Source organism: Haliotis rubra, unplaced genomic scaffold (genome assembly GCF_003918875.1).
Source record: "Haliotis rubra isolate DU_JTF1 unplaced genomic scaffold, ASM391887v1 Scf569, whole genome shotgun sequence".
In the NCBI taxonomy this organism is placed as follows: Eukaryota; Metazoa; Mollusca; class Gastropoda; order Lepetellida; family Haliotidae; genus Haliotis; species Haliotis rubra.
Window position 1 is genome coordinate 626970 of NW_025767267.1, and position 24840 is coordinate 651809.

Here is a 24840-nt window from a genome sequence, read left to right on the forward strand (position 1 = left end):
TGCTGACACAGGTTGGATTGGGCTTAAAAGCAAACCAGTTATTACAAGCAAACTCAGGTGCTAAACTGCCACGTCATAAGTTGGCTTCCTACATCTGGCTTTAAATCCATGACAACATTGATTACCTGACAAAACAGATTCCACTGGGCATAAACGGCAAAACCGTGGTGAAAACCATATGAATGGATCACTGAACATCCTTGATAACACCAGGTGTCTGTCCTTTCAGAGAACACCTGCCATTCACACAATTGCCATAAAATCAAGTTAAATTTGATAAAATACCCAATGTTCAATTTCAAACCCTCATTTTCACTCCGATGTACAAATAAATTTTCCCGACCATTTTTTGGCACCAGATTCTACGACATCCCGCATCAAACCATTTAACTGGAACCCAGATTCATCTTCTTACCCTGAATCAACAGCTCAATTCCACGAGCCCCCAAAGCAACAAGGTTCCATTCCTTATCAATAATTATTCTCCACCTTTCAACATTTTTTCCTGGATTAAACACAATCTTCTATGTATCGCCAAGCCATGGAGTTTATTAACTGAGTAATTTACCGCGGTTGCTCAAATTATCTCTCCTGGGAAACAAAAATGGCCACCGCCTAAAATCTCAATTCCGATCATCAAAATGCATGGAGTTATGATGAGTGTATAATGAGGGCTGACAACAACAGGATGTTCCTGTTGAAAAAATGCCAGGAGCGTTCTACCAAACCATTTAGGTATGAGAGTGAAAATATATGCCCCCTAGGCTTAAGGGTATCCATACCAGAAGAGTGTTACAGAAACTGAGCAACTGAGTTTTGAGCAACGATAATTATTTCACAGTGATATTGAGGGACAGTGTTAGTATGACAGTAAATCATTATCAGGATGTACAACGCAGACATTGGGATTTTTAATGACACAGAAATTTCCAGGAAACAAGTCCCTGTCTCTAATGTTTAAAAAAAAAAATGAAACGCTGAGATTAGTTCTTCTTTAAAGCTTCTGGTTTGGGTGAATTGCAGGAAGTTATGCACAGCGAGAACAAGTCAATCAAAGTTACGATAAAATAATGGCTTTGTTGATGATGGTGATGATGATGATGATGATGATGATGATGATGATGATGATGATGATGATGATGATGATGATGATGATGTTGATGATGATAAATGAGGTGGTGGCAATGCTGATGGCAATGAAGACAAGTGCTTACCACTAACATGGCAATGTCCCCTGCCGCTAAAGAAGAATGAAATCTAACATATTTACTAGTTTTTATCTTTTGGTCACATAGAAGATGTTTTAGTCATGGTCACTGAACTCTGAGTGAGTGAGTGAGTGAGTGAGTTAATATTTAACGTCACATCGGCAATATCTCAGCCATATCGTGACGACACTGACCTCTGAAGATATTTCAGGAACATAGTAGATGTGAATGTACAGATACAGATGCACAGATCCACTGTCAGTATCAGTGTGTATTAGGGCTGGAACTGGTCCAAATTTTCTACCCGGATACCCCACCCCATATTACCCTACCCTACCCTGATACCTGTTATGTTAATTCCTGACATCAAATTTGTAAGATAATGGCAAAATATTCTTCAGGCTAAAATAGGGTGCAAAGTTTTATGAGAAATCGCATTTACATAAGTTTGAAAAGTGGTCAAAGTGTTATGGTGACCTTGAACATAAGGTCAAGGTCACCCAAATTGACTGCTGTCTGTGTAATCCCCTAATGTAGGCTGGCACTAAATTTGACAACATTGGGACCAACATTTTATGAGATATTGTGCTAACACTGACTGACTGAGTTTGGTTTTACGCCGCTTTTAGCAATATTCCAGCAACATCACGGCGGGGGACACCAGAAATGGGCTTCACACATTGTGCCCATGTGGGGATTCGAACCTGGGTCTTCGGTGTGACGAGCCAACGCTTTAACCACTAGGCTACCCCACCGCCCCTATTGTGCTAACAAGAATTGGGAGATACGTACGGATGGTCTCTGCTCAATAGAGTCCCCCGTTCCACATTGCGCGCGCGGGGGACAATGATGATCCAATTCCACATTCCTGTTCCATTAACGTAATATGACATGTCGCAAGAACATACAAAATCTCAATACAAACCACAATATACTGGGGAATTCACCAAATGATAGGCAACCGATTTAACAACAAGAAATTTACAAAATATTCAAGAAATTTATAAATAAATATTGTTAGCACTGTTGCTATGTTGGTACCCCTTCTTTCAATTACATATTTAGAAAAAACACACACAAGATTTGAAACAACTGTAACAGATAATAAAATCAACACTAAACAACAATCCATTTAAAGGACCTATTTTTCACAAACTGACAGGTCGAAACATCAAGGGTGTCTATGAAGTTAATCTTGTGGTGGGAAATATACATACATAGGGCGACTTGGGTTTCATTTGGACAGCATGAGCTTCATTAATCTTGCCATAAAATATGTATCATGCTGGCAATTATCGAGGTACAGCCATCACTTCCTTAAAGCCGCTTTCAAATTAAGTTCCAGAAGCGGGCCTAGCCTCAATTAGGTCTCCCATGTGAGGGGGCGACTTCGACTGGCCTCGGTTCTGATAAATAGGGACTTCCTTTGTGAAATGGAATGTACGCTTGTTGATTGTTGAGATAAGCTGGCCTCAAGACTAATCTCGGTAATTTAGACATCGGAAAGTCGGATCGAGACAGCACCATCAGTCGCGATAGTTCGTCTCAAATAGATGGAATCATGTTGTCGTGGAGCATTCCCTGACACAAACCGAGGATGTATGGTCGGAGACACAGTAACAACTCGGTATACTGCAGGAGAAAAAACATGTGAAATTCTATCAAAAGATTGGGATTAGTCACCCATGGTGACATTACGTGAAGTGGAATGGTGTTTAACGACACATTCAAGAGTCTTGTGATTATATAATGTGTTGTTTACTGTCACATGAAGCAATATTCCGGCTATATGACAGCGGTCAATCAAAATCAAGTTTCGACCAGATAATCTACGCAATTTCAGTTTAAAATGGATACCCTACTGAAATTGGACCAGGCAATCCAGTGACTTACATCATGTGCATCTATCTATGCAATTTCATTTTCATCATGTATACCCCACTAAGACCGTACACAGAGCCAAATAATCCTTGTTTTATCTTCTTGTTGCTGAAAGCCAGGCAGGGCAACAATAAATACCATTTTTTAAACATCTTTTCTTTCGATGGTTGGTTTGTTGTTTTACGCCACACTCAGCAGTATTCCAGCTATATGGCAGCAGTCTGCAAATAATCGAGTCTGGCCCAGACAGCCCAGTGATCAACATGAGCATCGATCTAAGCAATTGGGATACATCAGAGAGGCTGACCACCCGATCCCGTTAGTCACCTCTTAAAACAAGCATGGGTTGCTGAAGACAAATTCCAACCTGGAAATTTTATGGGTATCTCTTTGTTTGAAGAGGCCAGGGCTTCAAATCACGACAATATGATTTCATCTCGCACACTCCTGGCAGACACTTCCACCAGACCACCAAGGCAAACACGTTATTTTGGTAAACATTCATTTCCAGGGAACTTGAAAAATACTCAAAGCAATATTCCTGACTTCATAGCTGAACACTAAGCAGAAGACATTAGTCATTGGGGTTCAAACTTGGACTTAGGCGAGAAGACCAAACACACTGACCACCAGACTCCCATTAAGTCTTTCAACGGATATCAAACATGTTTACTTTCTAGACCATGAAGCCGAACATAAAATGAACATTAGGACATTTTTCAGGATGCATATTAAACAGCCACAGGTTGACGAGCAATTTCCAGGCAAGAAAAATCGACATTGGGTCCATTAAACTCTCATTCTGATCACATGATATCAGTTCAAAGACCTATAAATAGATGGCATGGCTGGGAGGGACATCAAGCCAAAAGGCATCATGAACTAGTCAGCTCCACAGCATATCATTACGTCTGCTTTGTCTATGATTGAAAAACAAAACCTTTTTCGTTTCAATGATTTTCAAAATCTAAGTGATAAATGATTTGGAGGAGACATAACCGCAAGACAATTACACCATTCACTAAAAAACACATTAAAGTTTTATTCATTCCAACCTATTTACACATGATCTCCATATATGCATTCATGACTCACTCACTCACTCATTCATGACTTTAAAAAAAACAAAAATCGCAGTTAGCAGTTGTGCAAATATACAGAAAAAAGTTAATGAGTAAATAAATAGTGATTCATAAAATTTGTGAATTTTGTTACTGCTTGCTTTCTGTTTTGTAATGCTGTTTTCATCATTATTCCAGTTATATGACCAAATACTGTGTATAGTTGAGTCTGGAGTGAGTGAGTGAGATTAGTTTTACACAGCACCGCTGTCAGCAATATTCCAGCTATATGGCGGAAGTCTGTAAATAATCGAGTTTGGACCAGATAATCCAGTGATCAAGAGCATGAGCATTGATCTGCACAATGGGGAACCGATGACATGTGTCAACCAAGCCAGTGAGCCTGACCACCTGATCCCGTTAGTCGCCTCTTACGACAAGCATGGGATACTGAAGGCTCATTCTAACCTGGACCTTCACGGGTCGTTGAGTCTGGAGGACACAAACCATTGACATCTGAAGGGCATCAACCTTTCTGGGTATGATGAAATACAATCAGCTAAGTCAGTCAGACTTACCACCCAATACACCAAATCGCTTCTTATGACCAGCATAAGTTCATGGGGGGCGTGGTGGGGTAGCCCAGTGGTTAAAGCATTTGCTCATCACTCCGAAGCCTCAGGTTCGATTCCCCACATGGGTACAATGTGTGAAGCCCATTTCTGGTATCCCCCATCGTGATGTTGCCCAACTCACTCACTCATTCACTCACTCACATGTTGATGAGGACAATTCTTACCCAGAATCCACACTGTTGTCTTATCTACCAAACACAAATCACAAGTATTGAAACAATTGAACTGAAATCTAACAATACACATTAAGGTGGTGGTGGTGGTGGAATTGGGTTTAACGTCGTGCTTGAGAATATTTCACTCATATGACGACATGCATGCCTGTGTATGTGTACGTGCGGCTGCTTGTACTAGCCCAGACCTAAGCTGGTTTTATAGCGCTAGCCCACTGAGATACCATGCCGCAGTGAAGCATGAATACCCCACTCAGACACATTATACTGACTCCGAGCCGACCAGTCCTTGTTGTACCCATTAATGCCGAGAGCCAGGCAGGGACCAACAAATACCATATTTTAACGTCTTTTGGTATGACGCGGTCGGGGATCAAACCCACGACCTTCCGTACTCCGGGCGGACAATCTAACTACTACACGGAGGCGGTCGCACAGTAAGGTGGTAAAACTACTGGAAAAGTTTACTTCTAAAGGATAAAGATATCAAGCAGTGTTCGATTAAAATCTTCTACGTTTGAAAATGAAAAATCTTGCAATAATTTTCAAAACAATAAAAAAGTCCAGCTAAAAATTTGGCAATTCTAGTTGGTCAAAAGGGCTCTTATCACACTCTGTTCATTAATGAAGTTTGACTTATTCTGTCAGCGGCTTCTTGATATAATGTAGAGCAAGCGTGGTTACAACTGCATTTAAGTGCATACACTTTATGGAAAATGCATGTCAGCTTCTATTGGCACTGCAAAAACTTCGTACAGTCAAAAATCTAATATCTCAAGCTAAAGACGTCCATGTATTTTGATGTACGATTATGTTTGAGATGAAATCTGTCAACTAGACAAGTTTCCTATAATAAGGCTACAGTCACGAACTTGTTATTTTAACACATCGACAAATTGCCGTGGATATGAAAATTTCGGGCTTTCCTGCCATGAAAATATTGATACAGATTCCGGAATCTAATATCATGTAAAATTTCTTGTTAAAGTTTATTGAACTTTTGATCTGGATTTCGATCAATGGACATGTTCTTGATTAAATTCCTGTTTCATTTAATGGAGAAAGAACGCTGTACCAGTTTCCTCACATAACAAACCAACATCAGAAAACACACAAAATTATGAAAAAAAGCAACCACAATCCTCAAGGAGGGCCTGACAATGTCTGAATATTTCAAAATCATTAACAGTAACAAATATTAACCTGCTTTGAACATCTTGTTAGTATTTCTACAGAAATAATCAATTTCCGCTTAAGTTAAGTTTGGTTTGGTTGTTGTTTAACGCCACACTCAGCAATATTCCAGATTAAAAATCGGAACAAAAACGGCTCATCTTCTGGAGCATACTGTCTTCCACCACTATGACTGAGTAAGTGAGTTTGGTTTTCCGCTGCTTTTAGCAATATTCCAGCTATATCATGGCGGGGGACACCACAAAAGGGCTTTACACATTTTACCCATGTGGGGAATCGAACCCGGGTCTCTGGCATGACAAGCGAATGCTTTAACCACTAGACTACCCCACTGCTCCCTCCAACACTATGACCTCTTGCAGTGGACGTGTACCCTGTGACATCAATACACAATGCTGTTTGGAAAGTTGCTGAATGTAACAAGGCTATATTTGGGATTACACTTATCTGGTACCTCGCTGAGTGTGTGGGTTAGAATGTAGGATAAGACGCATCCCCCAAAAGTATCAGAACTTGTACTTTACTAACAACATCTAATCCAGAAAATGACATGGAATTGGTCTTCAGCAACCCATGCTTTGTCATAAGTAGCAACAAACAGGATTGAGTGGTCCCACTCGCTGACTTGGTTGACTCATGTCATCATACACCAGCTGCGTAGATCAATGCTCATGCTGTCAATCTCTAGATTGTCTGGTGTAGACTCGATTCTTACAGACTTCCTTCAAATAACTGGAAATATTGCTAAGTGCAGCATTTAACACACAAAACAAATCATATATGACATATCTTCCTTCACCAAATGACAACAGTCAACATCAAGAACTCGGCAAAATTTCAAAAATATTCAAATCAAAATGTCCCCGATATGAAATATTTGCCTTTTATGTCAAACATTTAAGGTTCAGAAACAACAAAATACCATAAAGCACTTATTTCTTAATCGCTGACCCCAAAATTAGAAAGGTTGTGAAATGACCTCTATGGAGTTAACACTCTTTAAATCATCCTCAGCAAAACCATCCCAAACTGAAGTGGTATCCTAGTCCATTATTTCATGTGGTCTTTGACCCTTAAGGAAGAGTTAAACTCCTCGAGGAGATCATGATAGCAGTTCCTCATGCAACTGCATCGTTAAAAGGAGAACTCGGCTGGAGAGAGTTTTATGAAGGAGCGAGGCTGTCATTACCACTGACTAATCAACTTATTACCATCTCTTTGTTAGAGCAGGCCAGCTGTAGAGAACAGTTTGAAAAATCAAACCAAATATTTACTTAGGTTCTCGCCCTCAAGTAGACTCACAGCCACCTCTGCAGATGACATTTAATGGATACCTGAATCGGTGATCCAAATGTCCTTGCAACAGAATCTGACATGACTCATCTTCTTGATGTATTGGACATAACCTTCTTTCCAAATTAATAAAACCCTGGCATAGCCCAAAAATAGTTTCTTAATATATATCCAAAATACAATTCTCAACAGATATTGATACCATAAGTTGAAAATACCACATACTCAATCATGGCTTTAAGCTAAGAATCGGAGGAAGTCGATGATGGTTTGTAATTAAATGTGCTTCTGGTGTCCTTTAATTATTTTTAGGCCAGAGTGAGGAATGTTTCTGCGTTAATGTCTTTAATCTGTACGGAAGCAAAATTAAAATCTGTAGAGTTATTTCCAGGATTAATTTGGAGTTAATTTCCTTCCTAAAAATCTTGAAATAGAAGGTTAAAATGTATGTAAAATAAAAACAAATGCTAGAAAATGTACCGTATATGACCGTCTATAAGACGACCCCATGGATAAGACGACCCCCAAACTTGACCCTTAAAATCAGTGTCAAAATGATATGTTTCATGCATAAGTCGATCCCCCGTGATGGGGTCCTGATCGTGGCAAACACAGACCACAGACAACTAGCAGTTACCAATAATTTTTAACTTTGGTCCACATTATTCAAAGAATTCACAATCATATATATTGCGTCTACTCACGGATCTAAACGAAGTGTGGTAAACATTTCCCGTTGTGGTGGAAATTTTTCTACACCTGGATACCAATATATTGTTTTACAACACATCACTGTCGAACAGGTGTTGATTTATCCAACCTTGGCATCATCCCTTCAGAGTTCTTCCAGTGTGAACAGACTTGTATTAGTTTATGTTTTATGAATGTCAGTCGACAACAGATTTTACCTTGTCTTAACAGTTTCCACACTTCTGAAAGATTTACCATTCTTTGTGGAATCAAATAAAATTCTCCCTTTAAAATCAAACGGACTAGTCACTTTAAAAAACAAAAAACAAGTTCCTATAAAATCAAAAGGATTGATCCCTGAATAAGTAAAGAAACTAGTTCCACAAGAATCAAATAAACTAGTCCTTTAACAAATAAATAAACTAGTCCCTCTAAAGTCAAATGGACTAGTAGCTGTATTATCAAATGGACTAGTACCTGAATAATGAAACTAGACCCTATAAAATCAAACAGACTAGTCTCTGTAATACTTTACACTGAAACCTGTAATGCTTTACACTAAAATAACCTGGGTTTGACTGCCAACTGGGGCACAATTTGTGCAGCCCGTTTATTGTGACCCTGTCAGCAGATCTCGGGAAAATCATTATTGCAGAATGAATCGATATCAACGATCAGAAGTCGGGATTTGTAGATTGAATATTCCTGACAACTAATACCATCCTAGCACATGACATGACATGACCCATGACACATAACACCAACCCTGGCCTTGGTGCCTATCATGTCAACACAATTCCTACACTAATTCCTATCGCATGTCTGAAGACATACTTTCACAGCAATACCCACCATCCTACCTTGTCCAACCCGTGAAGATCCAGGTTAGATTTGATCTTCAGTAACCCATGGTTGTCGTAAGAGGTGACTAACGGGATCGGGTGGTCAGGCTTGCTGACGTGGTTGACACATGTCATCTTATCCCAATTACGCAGATCAATGCTCATGCTGTTGATCACTGGATTGTCTGGTCCAGACTTGATTATTTAAAGACTGCCACCATACAGCTGGAATATTGCTGAGTGTGACATAAAACTAAACTCACTCACTCACTCCTACTATGCCATCCTCCCATTCCCACCCACTGGAAATCCTGGAGTTGGTGGTGCTTGGAATATTATTGACAAAACAATTTGTTCCAGAAAGTACAATAATTTAAACTCCGGTTCTCTGGAAAAACCATTTGTTTGCCAGACATTCTGGATGTCCTGAAAAAATATGTTAAAAATTCAAATGCTTGGCTTCTCCACTAACACAAACAAAATGCATGTCTTGAAGCAACAACGACCAAAACACATCTCTTACAGAAATCCCGGCACCGAAATATTAGAACAAGGATCCCTCATCATAACCTATATTTCCAAAATGGTGCTATCCGACTTGAATGACTCCAAACACATCATCTAGATAGAACTACATAGAAGTAGATCTAGTTTCAGCATCAAAGTCTGAGAGAGATTTTTCAAGAGGATACCAAAGCATCTCTTCAACAGGGGCAGAGCGCTAGCCGACACTCACCAGGTCCTAATGATGAAGAGATGCGGGTGTATAAATCCTCACTATAACTGCAAGATACACTTCACTTGAGCACAAAGGAAAAATGGTTTTGATAGTCACAGAGTTGTTATTTGTTATCAGGAAGCATTGTTTATAGAAGAGAAAAATGTGTGTATTTTCAAATGTTTGTGATAACATGTAGGAATTTCGAGTACCCAGGGGGTGGTATGGCTCAAAGTACATTCAGTCCTACACTGCATTCAGTGTGTCAACACAGTCCGACAATCTACATGTGTCAACATAAATATATTTTCTGCTTCCGTCAACATATTGATATTTACATGTGAACAAATTGATATCATCTACATGTATCAACATATTGATATCTACATGTGTCAACATATTGATCCCTTCATGTGTTAACAAATTGATGTCTTCATGTGTTAACAAATTGATATCATCTACATGTATCAACATATTGATATCTAAATGTGTCAACATATTGACTTCTACATGCGTCAACATACTGATATCTTCCTGTGTCAACATATTGATATCATCCACATGTGTCAACATACTGATATCTTTCTGTGTAAACATATTGATATCATCCACATGTGTCAACATATTGATATCATCCACATGTGTCAACATATTGATATCATCCACATGTGATCCACATGTGTCAACATATAGAGAATCTCACGAGTGTCTAGTGTCTTTTGATATCAAATATATCACCACGAGTTGATAAAGTAACAAATATCAGAGGCTTTCCGAGGATATTTTTACTTTTATCAACGAGTGTTGATATATTTGATATCAGAAGACACTTGGGTGAGATTCTATTTATCATCAAAAATCACTCTTCATTAGTTTTCAATGAAAAATGTACATCTCTGACCACAGTACTGCCATTAGAATTGCAGTGCAGCGATGTCATAGCATTGTGACATCATCAAGTTCATGATATCATAGCATTGTCAGGGCATTGTGCAAAATCTGTCAAAACGATATCTCCTAGGAGATATTGTCTGATCTCACACAAGCGATATCTCCTGTGGAACAAGTTTTGGATGATAAATTGATATCATCCACATGTGTCAGCATATTGATATCTTCCACATGTGTAAACATATTGATATCTTCCACATGTGTAAACATATTGACATCTTCCACATGTGTCAACATATTGATATCATCCACATGTGTCACCATATTTATATCATCCACATGTGTGAACATATTGATATCATCCACATGTGTCAACATATTGATATCATCCACATGTGTACCATATTGATATCATTCACATGTGTACCATATTGATATCATCCACATGTGTCAACATATTGATATCATCCACATGTGTCACCATATTGATATCATCCACATGTGTCGCCATATTGATATCATCCACATGTCACCATATTGATATCATCCACATGTGTAACATATTGATATCATCCACATGTGTCAACATATTGATATCATCCATATGTGTCAACATATTGATATCTTCCACATGTGTCAACATATTGATATCATCCACATGTGTCAACATATTGATATCTTCCACATGTGTCAACATATTGATCCCTTCATGTGTCAACAAATTGATATCATATACATTTTAACAAATTGATGTAATCTCCAACATGCTGACCCTGATATCAAGCACAGAATGTGCCTGTGATATTGCTCACAACATCTTGCAAGTCTTGACATGTCCATTTGAAATAACACATAATAACCTTCAACCCTCAATATTGTTGAAAGAGTGCTCCCTGTTAACTTACCCAGCTTTCGGCCATTACGACCCATTAACATTTCATCTATTGCCGTTTCAGAGGTAAAGTACAATATTTTCTTTGACATTCAATTTCTATTAACAATGTTCTTTGTCAAGATACTGAAGACATTTTTGATACCAAATAACAATAAACTTTCTGACAATAGGTCATTTCTCAATTCACCTGTTTCCAGGATTATTAAAGTAGCCTTGGTTCTATAAGAGATCCTAATCAGATTTACATTGAAACAAATCACATGATCTGACACAAACCTAATTTTACAACAAGGAGTGCACAGCTATATTAGATTTACTGTTTTGTGAAGTCTTTAAAGTGTTTCTGAGTAACTTTATTGTTAACCCTATTTGGTTCAATATCCTTCCAATTCCCTGCATACCAAACTCTCATTAATAAAACTATATTTAATTTGTTGTAAGGGAAGTCTTATCAGGATAAGAGGGTTCTTTCAATTATGCACGAGATTGAACATACTCAAACAGAGTGAGTGAGTATTGTTTAAAACCACTTTTAGCAATATTTCAGCAATATCACAGCTGGGATACAAGGAATGACTTTGCACTTGGTACCTAAGTAGGGAAATGAACCTGGACCTTCAGCATGATGAGCAAACACTCTAACCACCAGGCCACCCAACAGCCCCACCCAGAGAGAATAGCACATGGCATGAATGAAATCTTAATTTTTTCTTTCGAAAATGAAAACTTAAAAAAAATAAATATTCAAAATTTGCACATGTTTTTATGACCTTTTCATATGACAAAAAAGAAATATTAGCATTTCCTTTAAGCATTCTTGGTAAATGAAAACTTGAAAAAAATAGAACATTATAAACCTTCTATCCTATTTTCTCATCACCTTCCTGTAAGGCATAAAAGAAATATTAGTTTTCCCTCACGGAAAACTTGATACAATAAAACTTTCAAAAGAGATTTTAAATCTTCCAACCTTATTAAAAATCTTCCAACCTTATTTCCAGTAACCCTTCCATAACAGAAACATATTTTTCTGCAAGAAAACTTTATCTTCAGCCTTCAATCCTTTGCTTGTACGCAATTTCATGTGGCATCATTAGTTTTCTCTTAAAGCAAACATGCTAAAACAGAAAATTCTTCTTCTGATCGCCCTTTCTAGAAATATGAATAAATAAATCACTGTCAGGCAGCATCAGTGAAAATACTCATAGCTAAATGGCGGGCATCAACAAAGGTCAGCTGGCTAAAATCATGAAAGAAGGAGCTTAAAGATACAGTCTAGACAAAAAGACGAGACTTACAGGGATCATTACGGCATTAACAAGCTTGCTTGCCAAATTGCATTATATTTCCATGGAATTACTCGGAACCGGTAACTTAATTATTGGTTAATTGCTCTTCTCACGCTGACCCTCACAAACCCTCAATTTTGAGGGTTTACCACAACACACCAGATTTGCTAAGTCAAGTAACTACCTTGTCTTAAACACCTTGATATCCTGCAAACCCTTTAAATACTATTTCCTCCATCGTCTCAAAACTGATTTTATGTGTGCTTCACCTTGCATGCATGAATATTAAAAATCCACATGCTTTCCATATTTCAAAAGAAGTGGAGAAATTAGGTGCTGCAATAATTTGGCTGAACAAAATCTGTGTTAATTTACATTTTCAAAAAGATACATCCTCTACAGGCTTTTAATGTTCATGAATAGTTTTGATTAAGGTACAATACTTTTCTGAGAGGGAATTTTTTCAAATTTAAGATACACTTCGGAAAATATTACAAATTACAAATTTAATATTACTTTTGTAAATGTCAAGGTATATCATAACACACTAATCAGTGGGATGCACAACATGTTTCAGTGGTATATGATATTCAGCCTGTCAGTGTGTTGTATCAGAGTACATATAGCCAGATGAAATGTCAAAACAACACTTAAAGAAACCTTAAACTGGAAAAAAATGACCGATTTTCTTGTCCTTTGTGTTTCAAAGAAGCAGAACAAAGTAGATCACCATAGTACTTTACATTTTGCATTCAGCACCTTTGTGCCAAAAATCCAGCTCAATAGGTAGAAATAAAACATAATAAATATGACATTTCATATTGATCTTCTCGATCTTCAGAACTTGATGCTGTTGACATAGCATGTTGTGCAACCTATTGTAAACTATTATGCAAGTTAATTCTGTAACACAATCGTGTGCCTTCTCAGTTCTTATGTACGTTAACCTAGTCTTTCTTCCATGAAAATCCTGAAAGCATGTCATCAAGTTCCGATATACTTGCATGGATGTATTTCCAAACACTTCTACCTATCTAAGCCATTAATCATGTCATATAATCATCATGAGCCACCAAGATAAAAGTGGCACGGTGGGCGAACTGGCTAAAGCGCCAGGCTAGTGATCCAGCGAGCTTGAGGTGACGGGATCGAGCCCACCTGTGACCGGGTGTAAAAACCTTGGAGTCAACTTTGTGTGCAGACTCTTTCAGTGTTGTCACAACCCCTAGTGTACAGTACACAACCCTGTGCACTTAAAAGAACCCACGAATCCGTTGGTATATGACCAGATGGTGGCCACATGAATACGTGCAAACACCTAGTTGCGGGTACAGCAACGTGCAGTAAACTTGGACAAAGTACTGTGACTATGTGTCCCAGTCCACCCAGCTGTGAATGGGTACCTCGTAAGGATGGGAATGCCACAATAACTCGGTGCGCCTAGTGGCTGCAAGAGTTGTATACTCCCCAGGGAGTTGAGATTGACAATACGATGTGCCGTTGATATTGACATCCAGTGAACGAGGGAAAAACAAAGCGCCTTTGAGCAGCAGAGCTGAGCTGGATATCGGCGCTATACAAATGTTAGTATGTATGTATGTATGTTTCAGAGAAGAACCATGTTCAAACCACCATCATAGTCAATTTCAAGTGCTTAATGGACTCAGGATAAATTCCTTATAGCTCTCGATCCTACATTTTTTAAAATTGATTTCAATGTGTTTTGTTTGTTTCAATGCGAAAAGCTCTGTATGCATGCTCTTCACACAAATGCATGCAAGCAAAGCAATACACACATTTGGGGTGGGTGGGTGGGGGTGTCTGACCCAATCATCACAAAGCAACACTGAACTCATTTCTGACAACTTCTTTTTCAACCACTACAACCAAAAATATTGTAGACAATCGGTTGGTTGGTTGTTGTTTAACGCTGCACTCAGTAGCATTCCAGCTATATGGCGGGGATCTGTAAATAATCAAGTCTTGACCAGACAATCCAGTGATCTGCAGCATGAGCATCGATCTGCACAATTGGGATACGATGACATGTGTCAACCAAGTCAGCGAGCCTGACCACCTGATCCTGTTAACCGCCTCTTATGACAAGCACGGGTTACTGAAGATCAATTTTAACCCGGATCTTCACAGGTTTTAGGAATCTATGACCACCTAATCATCATATGACAAGCCAAACCCAGTGATACTCTTGGGTCCCCTGTCTGATGCCAGCTAACCAAAGATCACTAGCAGTGAAAATCTGGAATCCAAACCATGCAGATCCTGGCATGGCAAGGGAAGCAACTCTGCACAACTGCAGACCCTCAATGACCCTGACAATTTAAAGGTCACAAATCAAAAGTGCAATATTTTGTACTTGGGTTTACCTCCCTCAAACTTAAGCAGCCGGGATAACCGAACCCAGTCAGAGCAGGTGGGTGTGCACTCAAGTGTAACGGCTGGTTCATTAGCAGATGCCGCCTTCACGGTTCATTGTGTGTGTATATATAGAGATGTTGGGTTTTGTAAATACATGCTCATTTTTGTGTATAACATTTTGCAATCAACAGACATCATAACATGTCATGTGTTTAAGTATCACACCTGCCTGTCTGTGTAATTACATAATGTGACAGAGACCAACTCGGGCCATAAATCAATGTGTTTTGTTTATGGTGTATAGCCTGATTGGTGTTAAGTTCAAATTGCATGTGGTCAGTGATTGCAGTTGTGTATTGAATATTGTCATTAGCAGACAGGCAAGCAGACACACAGGTGTCAATAAAACAAGACATTGAGTTTTGTCTGTGACAGCTACATATCTATATCACAGTTATAAATTGTGTCAACGCTTAAATGGTTTTACTTTAACAGTCAGTCAGTATAGTCCAGCGGGTTGTGGTTCACTTGAAACTGGGTTTGAATCCTGATACGAACATGCTTATTCCTTGCTGTGTTAACAATAACTGTTAACATCCACTTTTTGATTAAAATTTAAATCAAAATCAACAGAGATTCATTAAAATGTTAATTTACTAAAAGAGGAAATATCCACATTCCATTAAGAACAATTAAGTAAAAATACAAAAATAACCTCTGTGATAAGATTAAAAAATATATATACAATCACCTGGATATAAATATCAAAAAAATAATAAATGTTAAAAGCCAGAAAGAGCATAATATTCAAAGCACAGATTATGATACAGATATAAAATATATGTTGATATATTTGATATATACAAAATACATTTGATACCAGTCACCCAGTTGCATAACCTACCAGATAGAGTTCTCTCCCCTTAAAATGGAAATCAGATTTCATAAATAGTAATACGAGAGGTTTGCTTTTAATCTGAACATTGAGAAAGAGTTTATCCATACCTGAAAATAAACATGTCTGGGAAATATGTGGCCGAAGCAAGTAATGACAAAACCGATTCTATTTTTGTACGTCAGTAGCCTTGATACTTAAGAAAACATGTTTTCGTATCCAAACTTTGTTCAGACAGACAGTAGGCTTTTCGGATAAAGCTTCAATTACAATCTGATTGACCAAACAGTTCTCACTCCTCAGGGCAGTAGAACAGCATGGACATTAAATTAATACCTTGGTTAGCAAAACTGGCCTTAAGCTGTTTTGATTGTAATCGAACAAATCACAGCTCCCACACTTAAAATAATTCTGTAAATGTTTCCGATAAAAATACCCATTTTTTGCTTAGCAATCAAATCAGCAAATGCAAAACATCCTCCAAATCATCAACTAATCAATGACAGATTTTACTTGTATGATTCTCTGTATTCCAGATTTATTTGAGAATACCGTATTTCCTCTCTGTGACACCCAGGTATTTATCAATTTCAAAATGGCTTGGGGTGTTTTTGAGGTCCAATATCTATATTGTGTAATGCTGGATTGCTGGCAACTCACTGCAAACCAAATCCCAAAGTCTACAGAGACACAAGAGAGTGAGTTTAGTTTTATGCTGCACTCAGCATTATTTCAGCTATATGGTGGCGGTCTGTAAATAATCAAGTCTGGACCAGACAATCCAGTGATCAACAGCATGAACATCGATCCAAGCAATCGCGATACGATGACATGTGTCAACCCAGTCAGCGAGCCTGTCACCCGATCTCGTTAGTCGCCGCTTTGAACCATGGGTAACTGAATACCAACTCTAACCCGGTTCTTCAAGGGTTACAGTCGCACAAAGGGTACATTTGGCCAAAATGGTCATAATTTATCACCAAAATATAACAATATTAGAAATTTGGTTTCTATTTCTTTTTTAAAGACCAAATGTCTCAGCATCAGTGAGAATCTGTCATGACTTAGATGTCTGGTGTTTAAGAGAGGAAATACTGTTTGTGTCTGTAGTTAGAAATACTATTTCAGTAATCAGATAACTAACATAGCAATGAATGGAAAAACCTCTTTGTAACATACTGCATTCAAGAAACATTCTGGTGGCATGTGGCATATGTGTGAGAGGTCTCAAATCAGGTGATATAAAGAAACGTTGATTGTGGAGTGGATTTCGATTTGTCTCCTGTGACTTTTCTCAAAACCTGGGTCTGTTCTCCCAGCTATGACTGGGTACCTGGTAGGAAGAGATGGTAACCCATTTACTGCATAAGGTTGACTCGAAAGTGTTCCTAATTCTTCAACCCTGCCCTACATTGATGTACAGGTTAAATTTGTCTCCCTTAGCAAGTGACTCTGTTCACCCATCTATAACTGGGTACCCGGTAAGATGCAATGGTCCACCATCTCCTGCCTTCAAAGTTAGCTTGGGAGGATTACTCATAGAGAGCAGAGTGTGTTGTTCCAGGGCACACAGACTGGGCGTATTTGATCTCACGAGATTTAGCATTATCATATTCAATGAAGCCCTCATAAAATGATTACATCAAAGCCTCTCTGGGATTGCAATCAATACCAACAAAAAGGCCCACAGACGCCCAGACAACCAGCACAATTTGCCTTACCTTGTCGTAGTCTTTTAATCTGCTGTGAAGGTCGGCTGCTTCAAACGTCAGTTGAGTATTTCTGGCCTCTGAAGTCTTGAGGTCTGTTTCCTGCAAATTAAAATGTCTCAAAAGTTGCTGCTCTGCTCTATCTTCAAACAAGAAAAGAAAAGTTGGGTTCTCTGGAAGCAAGATCAAATTTTGACATTCGTTTTTTTTCTATTTGTGTTCTGTTGTTAAAAGTAAATCCTACCTACTGAATATCCGGCAGAAATTCTGGGTGAGGTGAGGTGAAATTGGGTTTAACGTCGTCCTTGAGAATATTTCGCTCATATGACGACGTGCATGTGTGTGTATGTGTATGTGCGGCTGCTTGTACTAGCCCAGACTTAAGCTGGTTTTATAGTGCTAGCCCACTGAGATACCATGCCGCAGTGAAGCAGGAATACCTCACTCAGACACATTATACTGACTCCGAGCTGACCAGTCCTTGTTGTACCCATTAATGCCGAGAGCCAGGCAGGGACCAACAAGTACCATTTTTTAACGTCTTTTGGTATGAAGCGGTTGGGGATAAAAAAAGCGACCTTCCGCTCTCCGGGCGGACGCTCTAACCACTACACCACGGAGGCGGTTGCAGAAATTCTGGAAATCCCTCCATGGCTTTTGGCCAAAATTAGATTCATCGGAATAGTGAGTTTAGTTTAGTTTTACACCGCACTCAGTCTTCGGAATAGATTTCATCGTGAGTGAGTGAGTGGGTTTTGAGTGCATGAATGAGTGAGTGGGTGAGTGGGTGAGTGAGCCAATGAGCGAGCGAGCAGGCGATAATTGAATGAGTACAGGAACAGTGCTGGCAAACCAAGAACCATAATGATAAATGTTTCATGTCGACACTTTGCTCAGCCACCTGATTTTCCTTAATATCAGGGATCACATTCTGCTACTTTTCTCCAGTTCCGAAAGACTAACCCCATTTATGTTCAAGGTTCACATGTTCAAGGTTAACATTTGAATTAAGTCTTCCAAAAGTCAAAATGTAAAATTTAAATTAGGTTGAAAGCTTGCTGGCAATTCTTCAAACCCCAGTATATGAGTACTGTTTATAATACAATTGTAAATAAAAAAAAATTTTTAAAAAAAAAAATAAAAATAAAAATAAAATAAAAAATAAAATAAAAAAAAAATAAAATAAAATAAAAAAATAAAATAAAATAAAATAAAAATAAAAAATTCAAATAAATACAATTTAAATAAGATAAAATGAAATAAAACAGTGAACTGTCTTTTTGAAAATAAACTTGGTCTATACAAACAGCAAACTTAAAAAAATATCTGGGATCATGTACTTACCAATTCTTGATTATGCTCTCTCTGTTTTTCTATGCTAGCTTTTAAAATATCACATTGTTCTGTTTTCTGTTTCAGGTCTGCATCCTGAAAGGAAAGGAAAGTTTTGTTAGGAAAATATCATCTTGTTTACCACACACAATGTGAATTTGTTTATAGGTGAGCATGGGAAAGGTAACAATTACCTTGATACTCAGGAGATAAACTGGCACTATATTGCGACACTGTGATAATGTTTTAACTGTACAACCATATTGGGGGTGGTGGGGTAGCCTAGTGGTAAAAGTGTTTGCTCATCATGCCAAAGACCAGGGTTCGCTTCCCCACATGGGTACAATGTGTGAAGCCATATTCTCATGTCCCCTGCCATGATATTGCTGGAATACTTCTAAAGGCAGCGTAAGACTAAGCTGACTCACCCACTATACCCATATTCAGGCTCTGTGAACAAGCCTAATTAACTCGAAATTAGACAAGAAGCATATTTGTGTGCTAAAGGCCATCTCTAAAGTGAGTGAGTATGGTTTAATGCCGCTTTTAGCAATATTCCATCAATATCACGGCAGGGGACACCCAGAAAGAATGTGGGGAATCCAACCAGGTCTTCGGCGTGACGAGCGAAGGCTTTAACCACAAGGCTACCTCACCGCCCTGCCAACTCTAAAACAGATCAAATGTAATTCTAACATAAACTTTGTTGTTTGATTATCTCATTCCAAAAATACCCGCAACAATATAATCTGATTTTTACTGAGTAATAGTATAGTGCTTGGTGTATGCTTCAAGCAGCAGCAGAAGCACATGTAGACTTAACTTAATCTTGCTTAATTGAGTTTGAAACTGTATATATGCAAGTGATTTACTGTGATTTGAAACCTCTGAATGAAGTTCTTTTTTAAAATTCATTATGGCAAAAAGCTATGAAATGGGAGAGCAAGAAAAAGTATTCATGATAAACTATTCATAAAAGCAAATTCATATTCCACAATGCTGCAGTTTTCAAGCTAGGAAATGAGGTTTAACGTGACATTCAGTATTATTGCACATATATATATCAACTTCAAGGAGAAGAAGACATTGATGATTTTGATTATTTGGGTCACAAAAAATATTGTTCATCATGTCCTGAAAAAGTATTACTGGTAACAAATTGACAAATATGCAGTGTGTCTTAACACAAGATGCTTCACCAGACTTAAGGATTTTAGAAAAACAAAGACAAAAAATGCCCACATAACTAGCTCTGAATAGCTTATACCTTCAAATACATAGTGAAGCAGTACCCTTGAATCAGCATGGGAGAACACAAGTGGGCATATATGAATTTGAACCTTGAATCAGCACGGGAGAACACAAGTGGGCATACATGAATTTGAACCTTGAATCAGCATGGGAGAGCGCCAGTGGGCATACATGAATTTAAACCTTGAATCAGCATGGGAGAACACAGTGGGCATACATGAATTTGAACCTTGAATCAGCATGGGAGTCAACCAAGTCAGCATACATGAATTTAAACCTTGAATTAACATGGGAGAACGCAAGTGGGCATACATGAATTTGAACCTTGAATCAGCATGGGAGAACACAAGTGGGCATACATGAATTTGAACCTTGAATCAGCATGGGAGAACACAAGTGGGCATACATGAATTTGAACCTTGAATCAGCATGGGAGAACGCAAGTGGGCATACATGGATTTGAACCTTGAATCAGCATGGGAGAACACAAGTCGGCATACATGAATTTGAATCTTGAATCAACATGGGAGAACACAAGTCGGCATACATGAATTTGAACCTTGAATAAACATGAAGTGGGCATACATGAACCTTGAATCAGCATGGGAATCAGCATACATGGAGAACCTTGCAGTGGGCGCCAGTGGGCATGAATTTGAACCTTGAATCAGCATGGGAGAACATGAAGTGGGCATACATGAATTTGAACCTTGAATCAGCATGGGAGAACACAAGTGGGCATACATGAATTTGAACCTTGAATCAGCATGGGAGCCAGTGGGCATACATGAATTTGAACCTTGGGCATGGGAGAACACAAGTGGGCATACATGAATTTGAACCTTGAATCAGCATGGGAGAACACAAGTGGGCATACATGAATTTGAACCTTGAATCAGCATGGGAGAACACAAGTGGGCATACATGAATTTGAAAGTGGGCATGGGAGACATGGAGTTGAATTTTGAATCAGCATGGGAGAACACGCCAGTGGGCATACATGAATTTGAACCTTGAATCAGCATCAAGTGGGCATACATGAATTTGAACCTTATCAGCATGGCATGGCTGAATTTGAACCTTGGAAGCTAGCTAATCTGCCAACAAATAGTTGCATCCCACATAGCTAGCATTGAACAGCTCATATCTTCAAATACATAGTGAAGCCACTTCATTTGAGAAAAAAGGCAAGTAGGAACACATGAATTATAATGACCAGCAGATCTTGGCATGACTAAGGGAAGCAACTCTGTGAACAAATGGTTGCACCCAAGATAACAGAGGCATGTTTATTCAAAAAGACAAAAGAAACTTCTCATAACTACACAAAACTCCAACACTTCTATGGGTCTTAAGTTCAGGAAACCTATACAATGTACCACCTATTGCTGCGTCTGCTTGTCGACAGTTCAGTGAATCCCATGTCAATGGATTGTCAGTCACATTTCTGTATGTCCTGACATGGACTGGCATCTGTCTGTACGTGGTCGTGAATGTGATACACTTAGACCGAGAGGAACTACTATTACTATAGTTTAGAATGTCAAGGTTGTTTGTGGGGATTGTTTATTTATCAAAATGGCAAATATCATTGACAAATATTCATTCTTTTGGCCAGTTTGTTAATAAATCTGTCTAGAAACACATTCAACAGATTTTCATGCAAACCTAATGTGGGATGAAAAAAATCATCATCATCATCATCATCATCATCATCATCATCATCAGAGCAAAGGCAAAGTGGCACAACTAGCATATTTGTTCTTTCGTTGTTTTACACTCAGGAATATTTCAGCTCTATGTTGGCGGTCTGTAAATAATCAAGTCTGGACCAACCAGACAATACAGTGATCAACATCATGAGCATCAATCCAAGCAGATGGAATATGATGACGTGTCAACCACACCAGCAAACCACAACACCTGATCCCGTTAGTCGCCTCTTACGACAAGCATGGGTTGCTGAAGACCAATTCTAACCCGCATCTTCACGGGTACAACTAGTCTGAGTGAATGTTGTTAAAATACTAGAGTACTCTAAGTATATGACTGTTGGGTAAGAGTTCTTCCCGTTCCCACCATCCCAAATAATATGTATAAATCAATATACATTAAAATTATTAACAAAACCTAACACAACAATTACTAGGGAACTCACAAAAATAACTAAAAGCCCAAACATTAATTACAATATATAGGGTCGAATCACGTTGTATGATAAGGGCCCCAGGCACGGTAATGTTACAAAAAAATAATATGGGGGAACGGAAGGAACTCTTTCCGACTGTTGTCGGTGTGTAATTCGAGTCTGGACCAGGCAAACCAGGGATTGAAATCATGAACACCATTCTGCATCCCCCAATAAGACAAACAAGGAGGTTTTGTCAGCCCTGATCACATTACATAACCCCTCCCAGGTCTTGCCTGTATATTTCTGGCTTCAGGTGAGGTAAGGCTTGTGGCTTTTGTCAATCCTGATTACATAACCTCTCCCAGGCCTCATTTCTTTACACCACTTATCTTATGTACAGCTTTTGTCTGTCCTAAACACATTACATAACCTCTCCCAGGCCTCAATTCTTTACACCACTTATCTGATGTACAGCTTTTGTCTGTGCTGATCACATTACATAACCTCTACAGAGCCTCATTCTGCTCTTCTCTACAGTGGTCACCCTCCCTCTGCACATTGTTACCTGAACATTTGTTCCTCAAACCCTATTTTATAGAGCAGTTAAGAAAATTTATTGATTTTATAAAAATATGAAAAACCCCAATATTTCCATGACAACAAATAACAAAAACAGTTAATTATCCAGCTGCAAATGTTTACCCAAATATTTCACATTAAGCAATTGACATCATTGAAGGCTAAATGTAATGTGACGCAAGCACTAAGGCCAATTAAAATTGTTTTTCTTTTATTTTTCTCCCTGTCCCCAAATACTGACAAGAGAAATTTCTACAGACCCATTTCAAGACCCTATGCCAATATCAGCAAATATCAAAATGCATATGTAACCTTGACAATCTTTAATTAGGTTCCACAGAGTCAACAATGCAATATACATAGTCTAAGTCTTTACCTTGGGTTGTGCATTGCAAACAGTGGGGCGGAAATCTATTACTCCGAGCATAGCGCCTATTGAACACACGCCCTTATCGCTATGTCAAGTCAGTTAAACACATCTTCTGCCTTGCCTCTTCCCTGACAAGCAATAAGTTTGTGTATAGCCAGTTGACAAGTATTGTTCCACCATAGGATTTGAGCTTGGTGCAGCTAGCCTCTGTCAATTAAAGCTACAATGAGTACATACCCATTTTTGTTCCCCGTGAAATAATGTACCTTGTTAAACCTGTGTAATTTCTATCATTATTCAATAACACCTCATTCTCTTTAAACATTCTGTCATGATTAGCTTGAGATATTATTTCTTCTGATTGTATACATCAATATTCTAAATCTACATACAAATACATAATACTACATTCAAATCTTCAAACACTACATTATACCATGTCCCTTTAGGTGATCTAATTTCACGAGGGTCAAATTTCTCATAACACCTACTACATTGATTTAGAATACATTGTTGGCAAGCTTGTGAGTCTGGGCTGTGGATTTGAGTATTAAATAATCATTACATCCTTTTCTTTGGATGTTGATTGAACAACAAAAAATAAGCGTTGCTGACAAACACATAAAGTGCACCTCTAATGCAAGATTTATGTACATCAATGTGTTAAGTAGATTAAACTAAAACAAAATGACATCATCTCAAGTTAGATTCGTGTCTTGGATGAATTTGTGAAGCTTTATAACCAGAGAAAGAAATATCACAGCTGGTTTTAATTCCAAGGAGTTATCTGCCCTTTCTGACCTTGTAATGGTGGTCTGGCCCTATCTGTCCTTTTATCAGAGTCAGTTGTCATTCTTCCAATGAATATTTTTTATGATGAAAAATACAAAAGTATTGACCACCAGGTGTCCAAAGAGACACAATTATGAGTGAGTGAGTTTACTTTACATCGCTTTAAGCAATATTCAAGCAAAATCACGGCAGGGACACCAGAAATGGGCTCCACGCATTGTACCCATGTGGGGAATTGAACTCGGGTCTTCGGTGTGACAAGCAAATGCTTTAACCACTAGGCTACCCATCACCCCCGGGAAATAATAGAAATAGAACTGAACTTCCTGACTGTCCAACTTAGTTTGAGGACTTGCATAATCAGAACCATAACATTTATTTGTAAGGCCTTACTATGTAGAAAACAGGATGTGCATGCAGTTATTGCAGTACGTATTGCAATATGCACCCCTGGATCACAATACTATCTACTTGCCAATACAGCTCTAGACGGTGGGGTAGCCTAGTGGTTAAAGCGTTCGTTCGTCACGCCGAAGACCTGGGTTCGAATCCCCACATGGGTACATTGTGTGAAGCTCATTTCTGGTGTCCCCCGCCGTGATGTTGCTGGAATATTGCTAAAAGCGGCGTAAAAC

General features: G+C 38.5%; 1 protein-coding gene and 1 long non-coding RNA gene across 2 annotated transcripts in view; one reads left to right on the forward strand and one right to left on the reverse strand.

Annotated features, from left to right (window-relative positions):
- The window catches only part of LOC124254225 (RIMS-binding protein 2-like), a 171066-nt gene that overhangs the window by 120280 nt on the left and 25946 nt on the right, over nt 1–24840 (reverse strand). The window contains exons 4-6 of the mRNA XM_046688114.1: nt 19095–19178; nt 17763–17852; nt 16051–16068 (exon numbers count right to left, since the gene is read on the reverse strand). Coding sequence (XP_046544070.1) covers nt 16051–16068; nt 17763–17852; nt 19095–19178 — 192 coding nt within the window. The remainder of the gene's footprint in view (nt 1–16050; nt 16069–17762; nt 17853–19094; nt 19179–24840) is intronic.
- On the forward strand, nt 1671–23582 carry LOC124254226. The gene is made up of 3 exons (XR_006892424.1): nt 1671–1793; nt 5385–5387; nt 23572–23582. It is a non-coding gene; the product is annotated as an uncharacterized LOC124254226 (long non-coding RNA).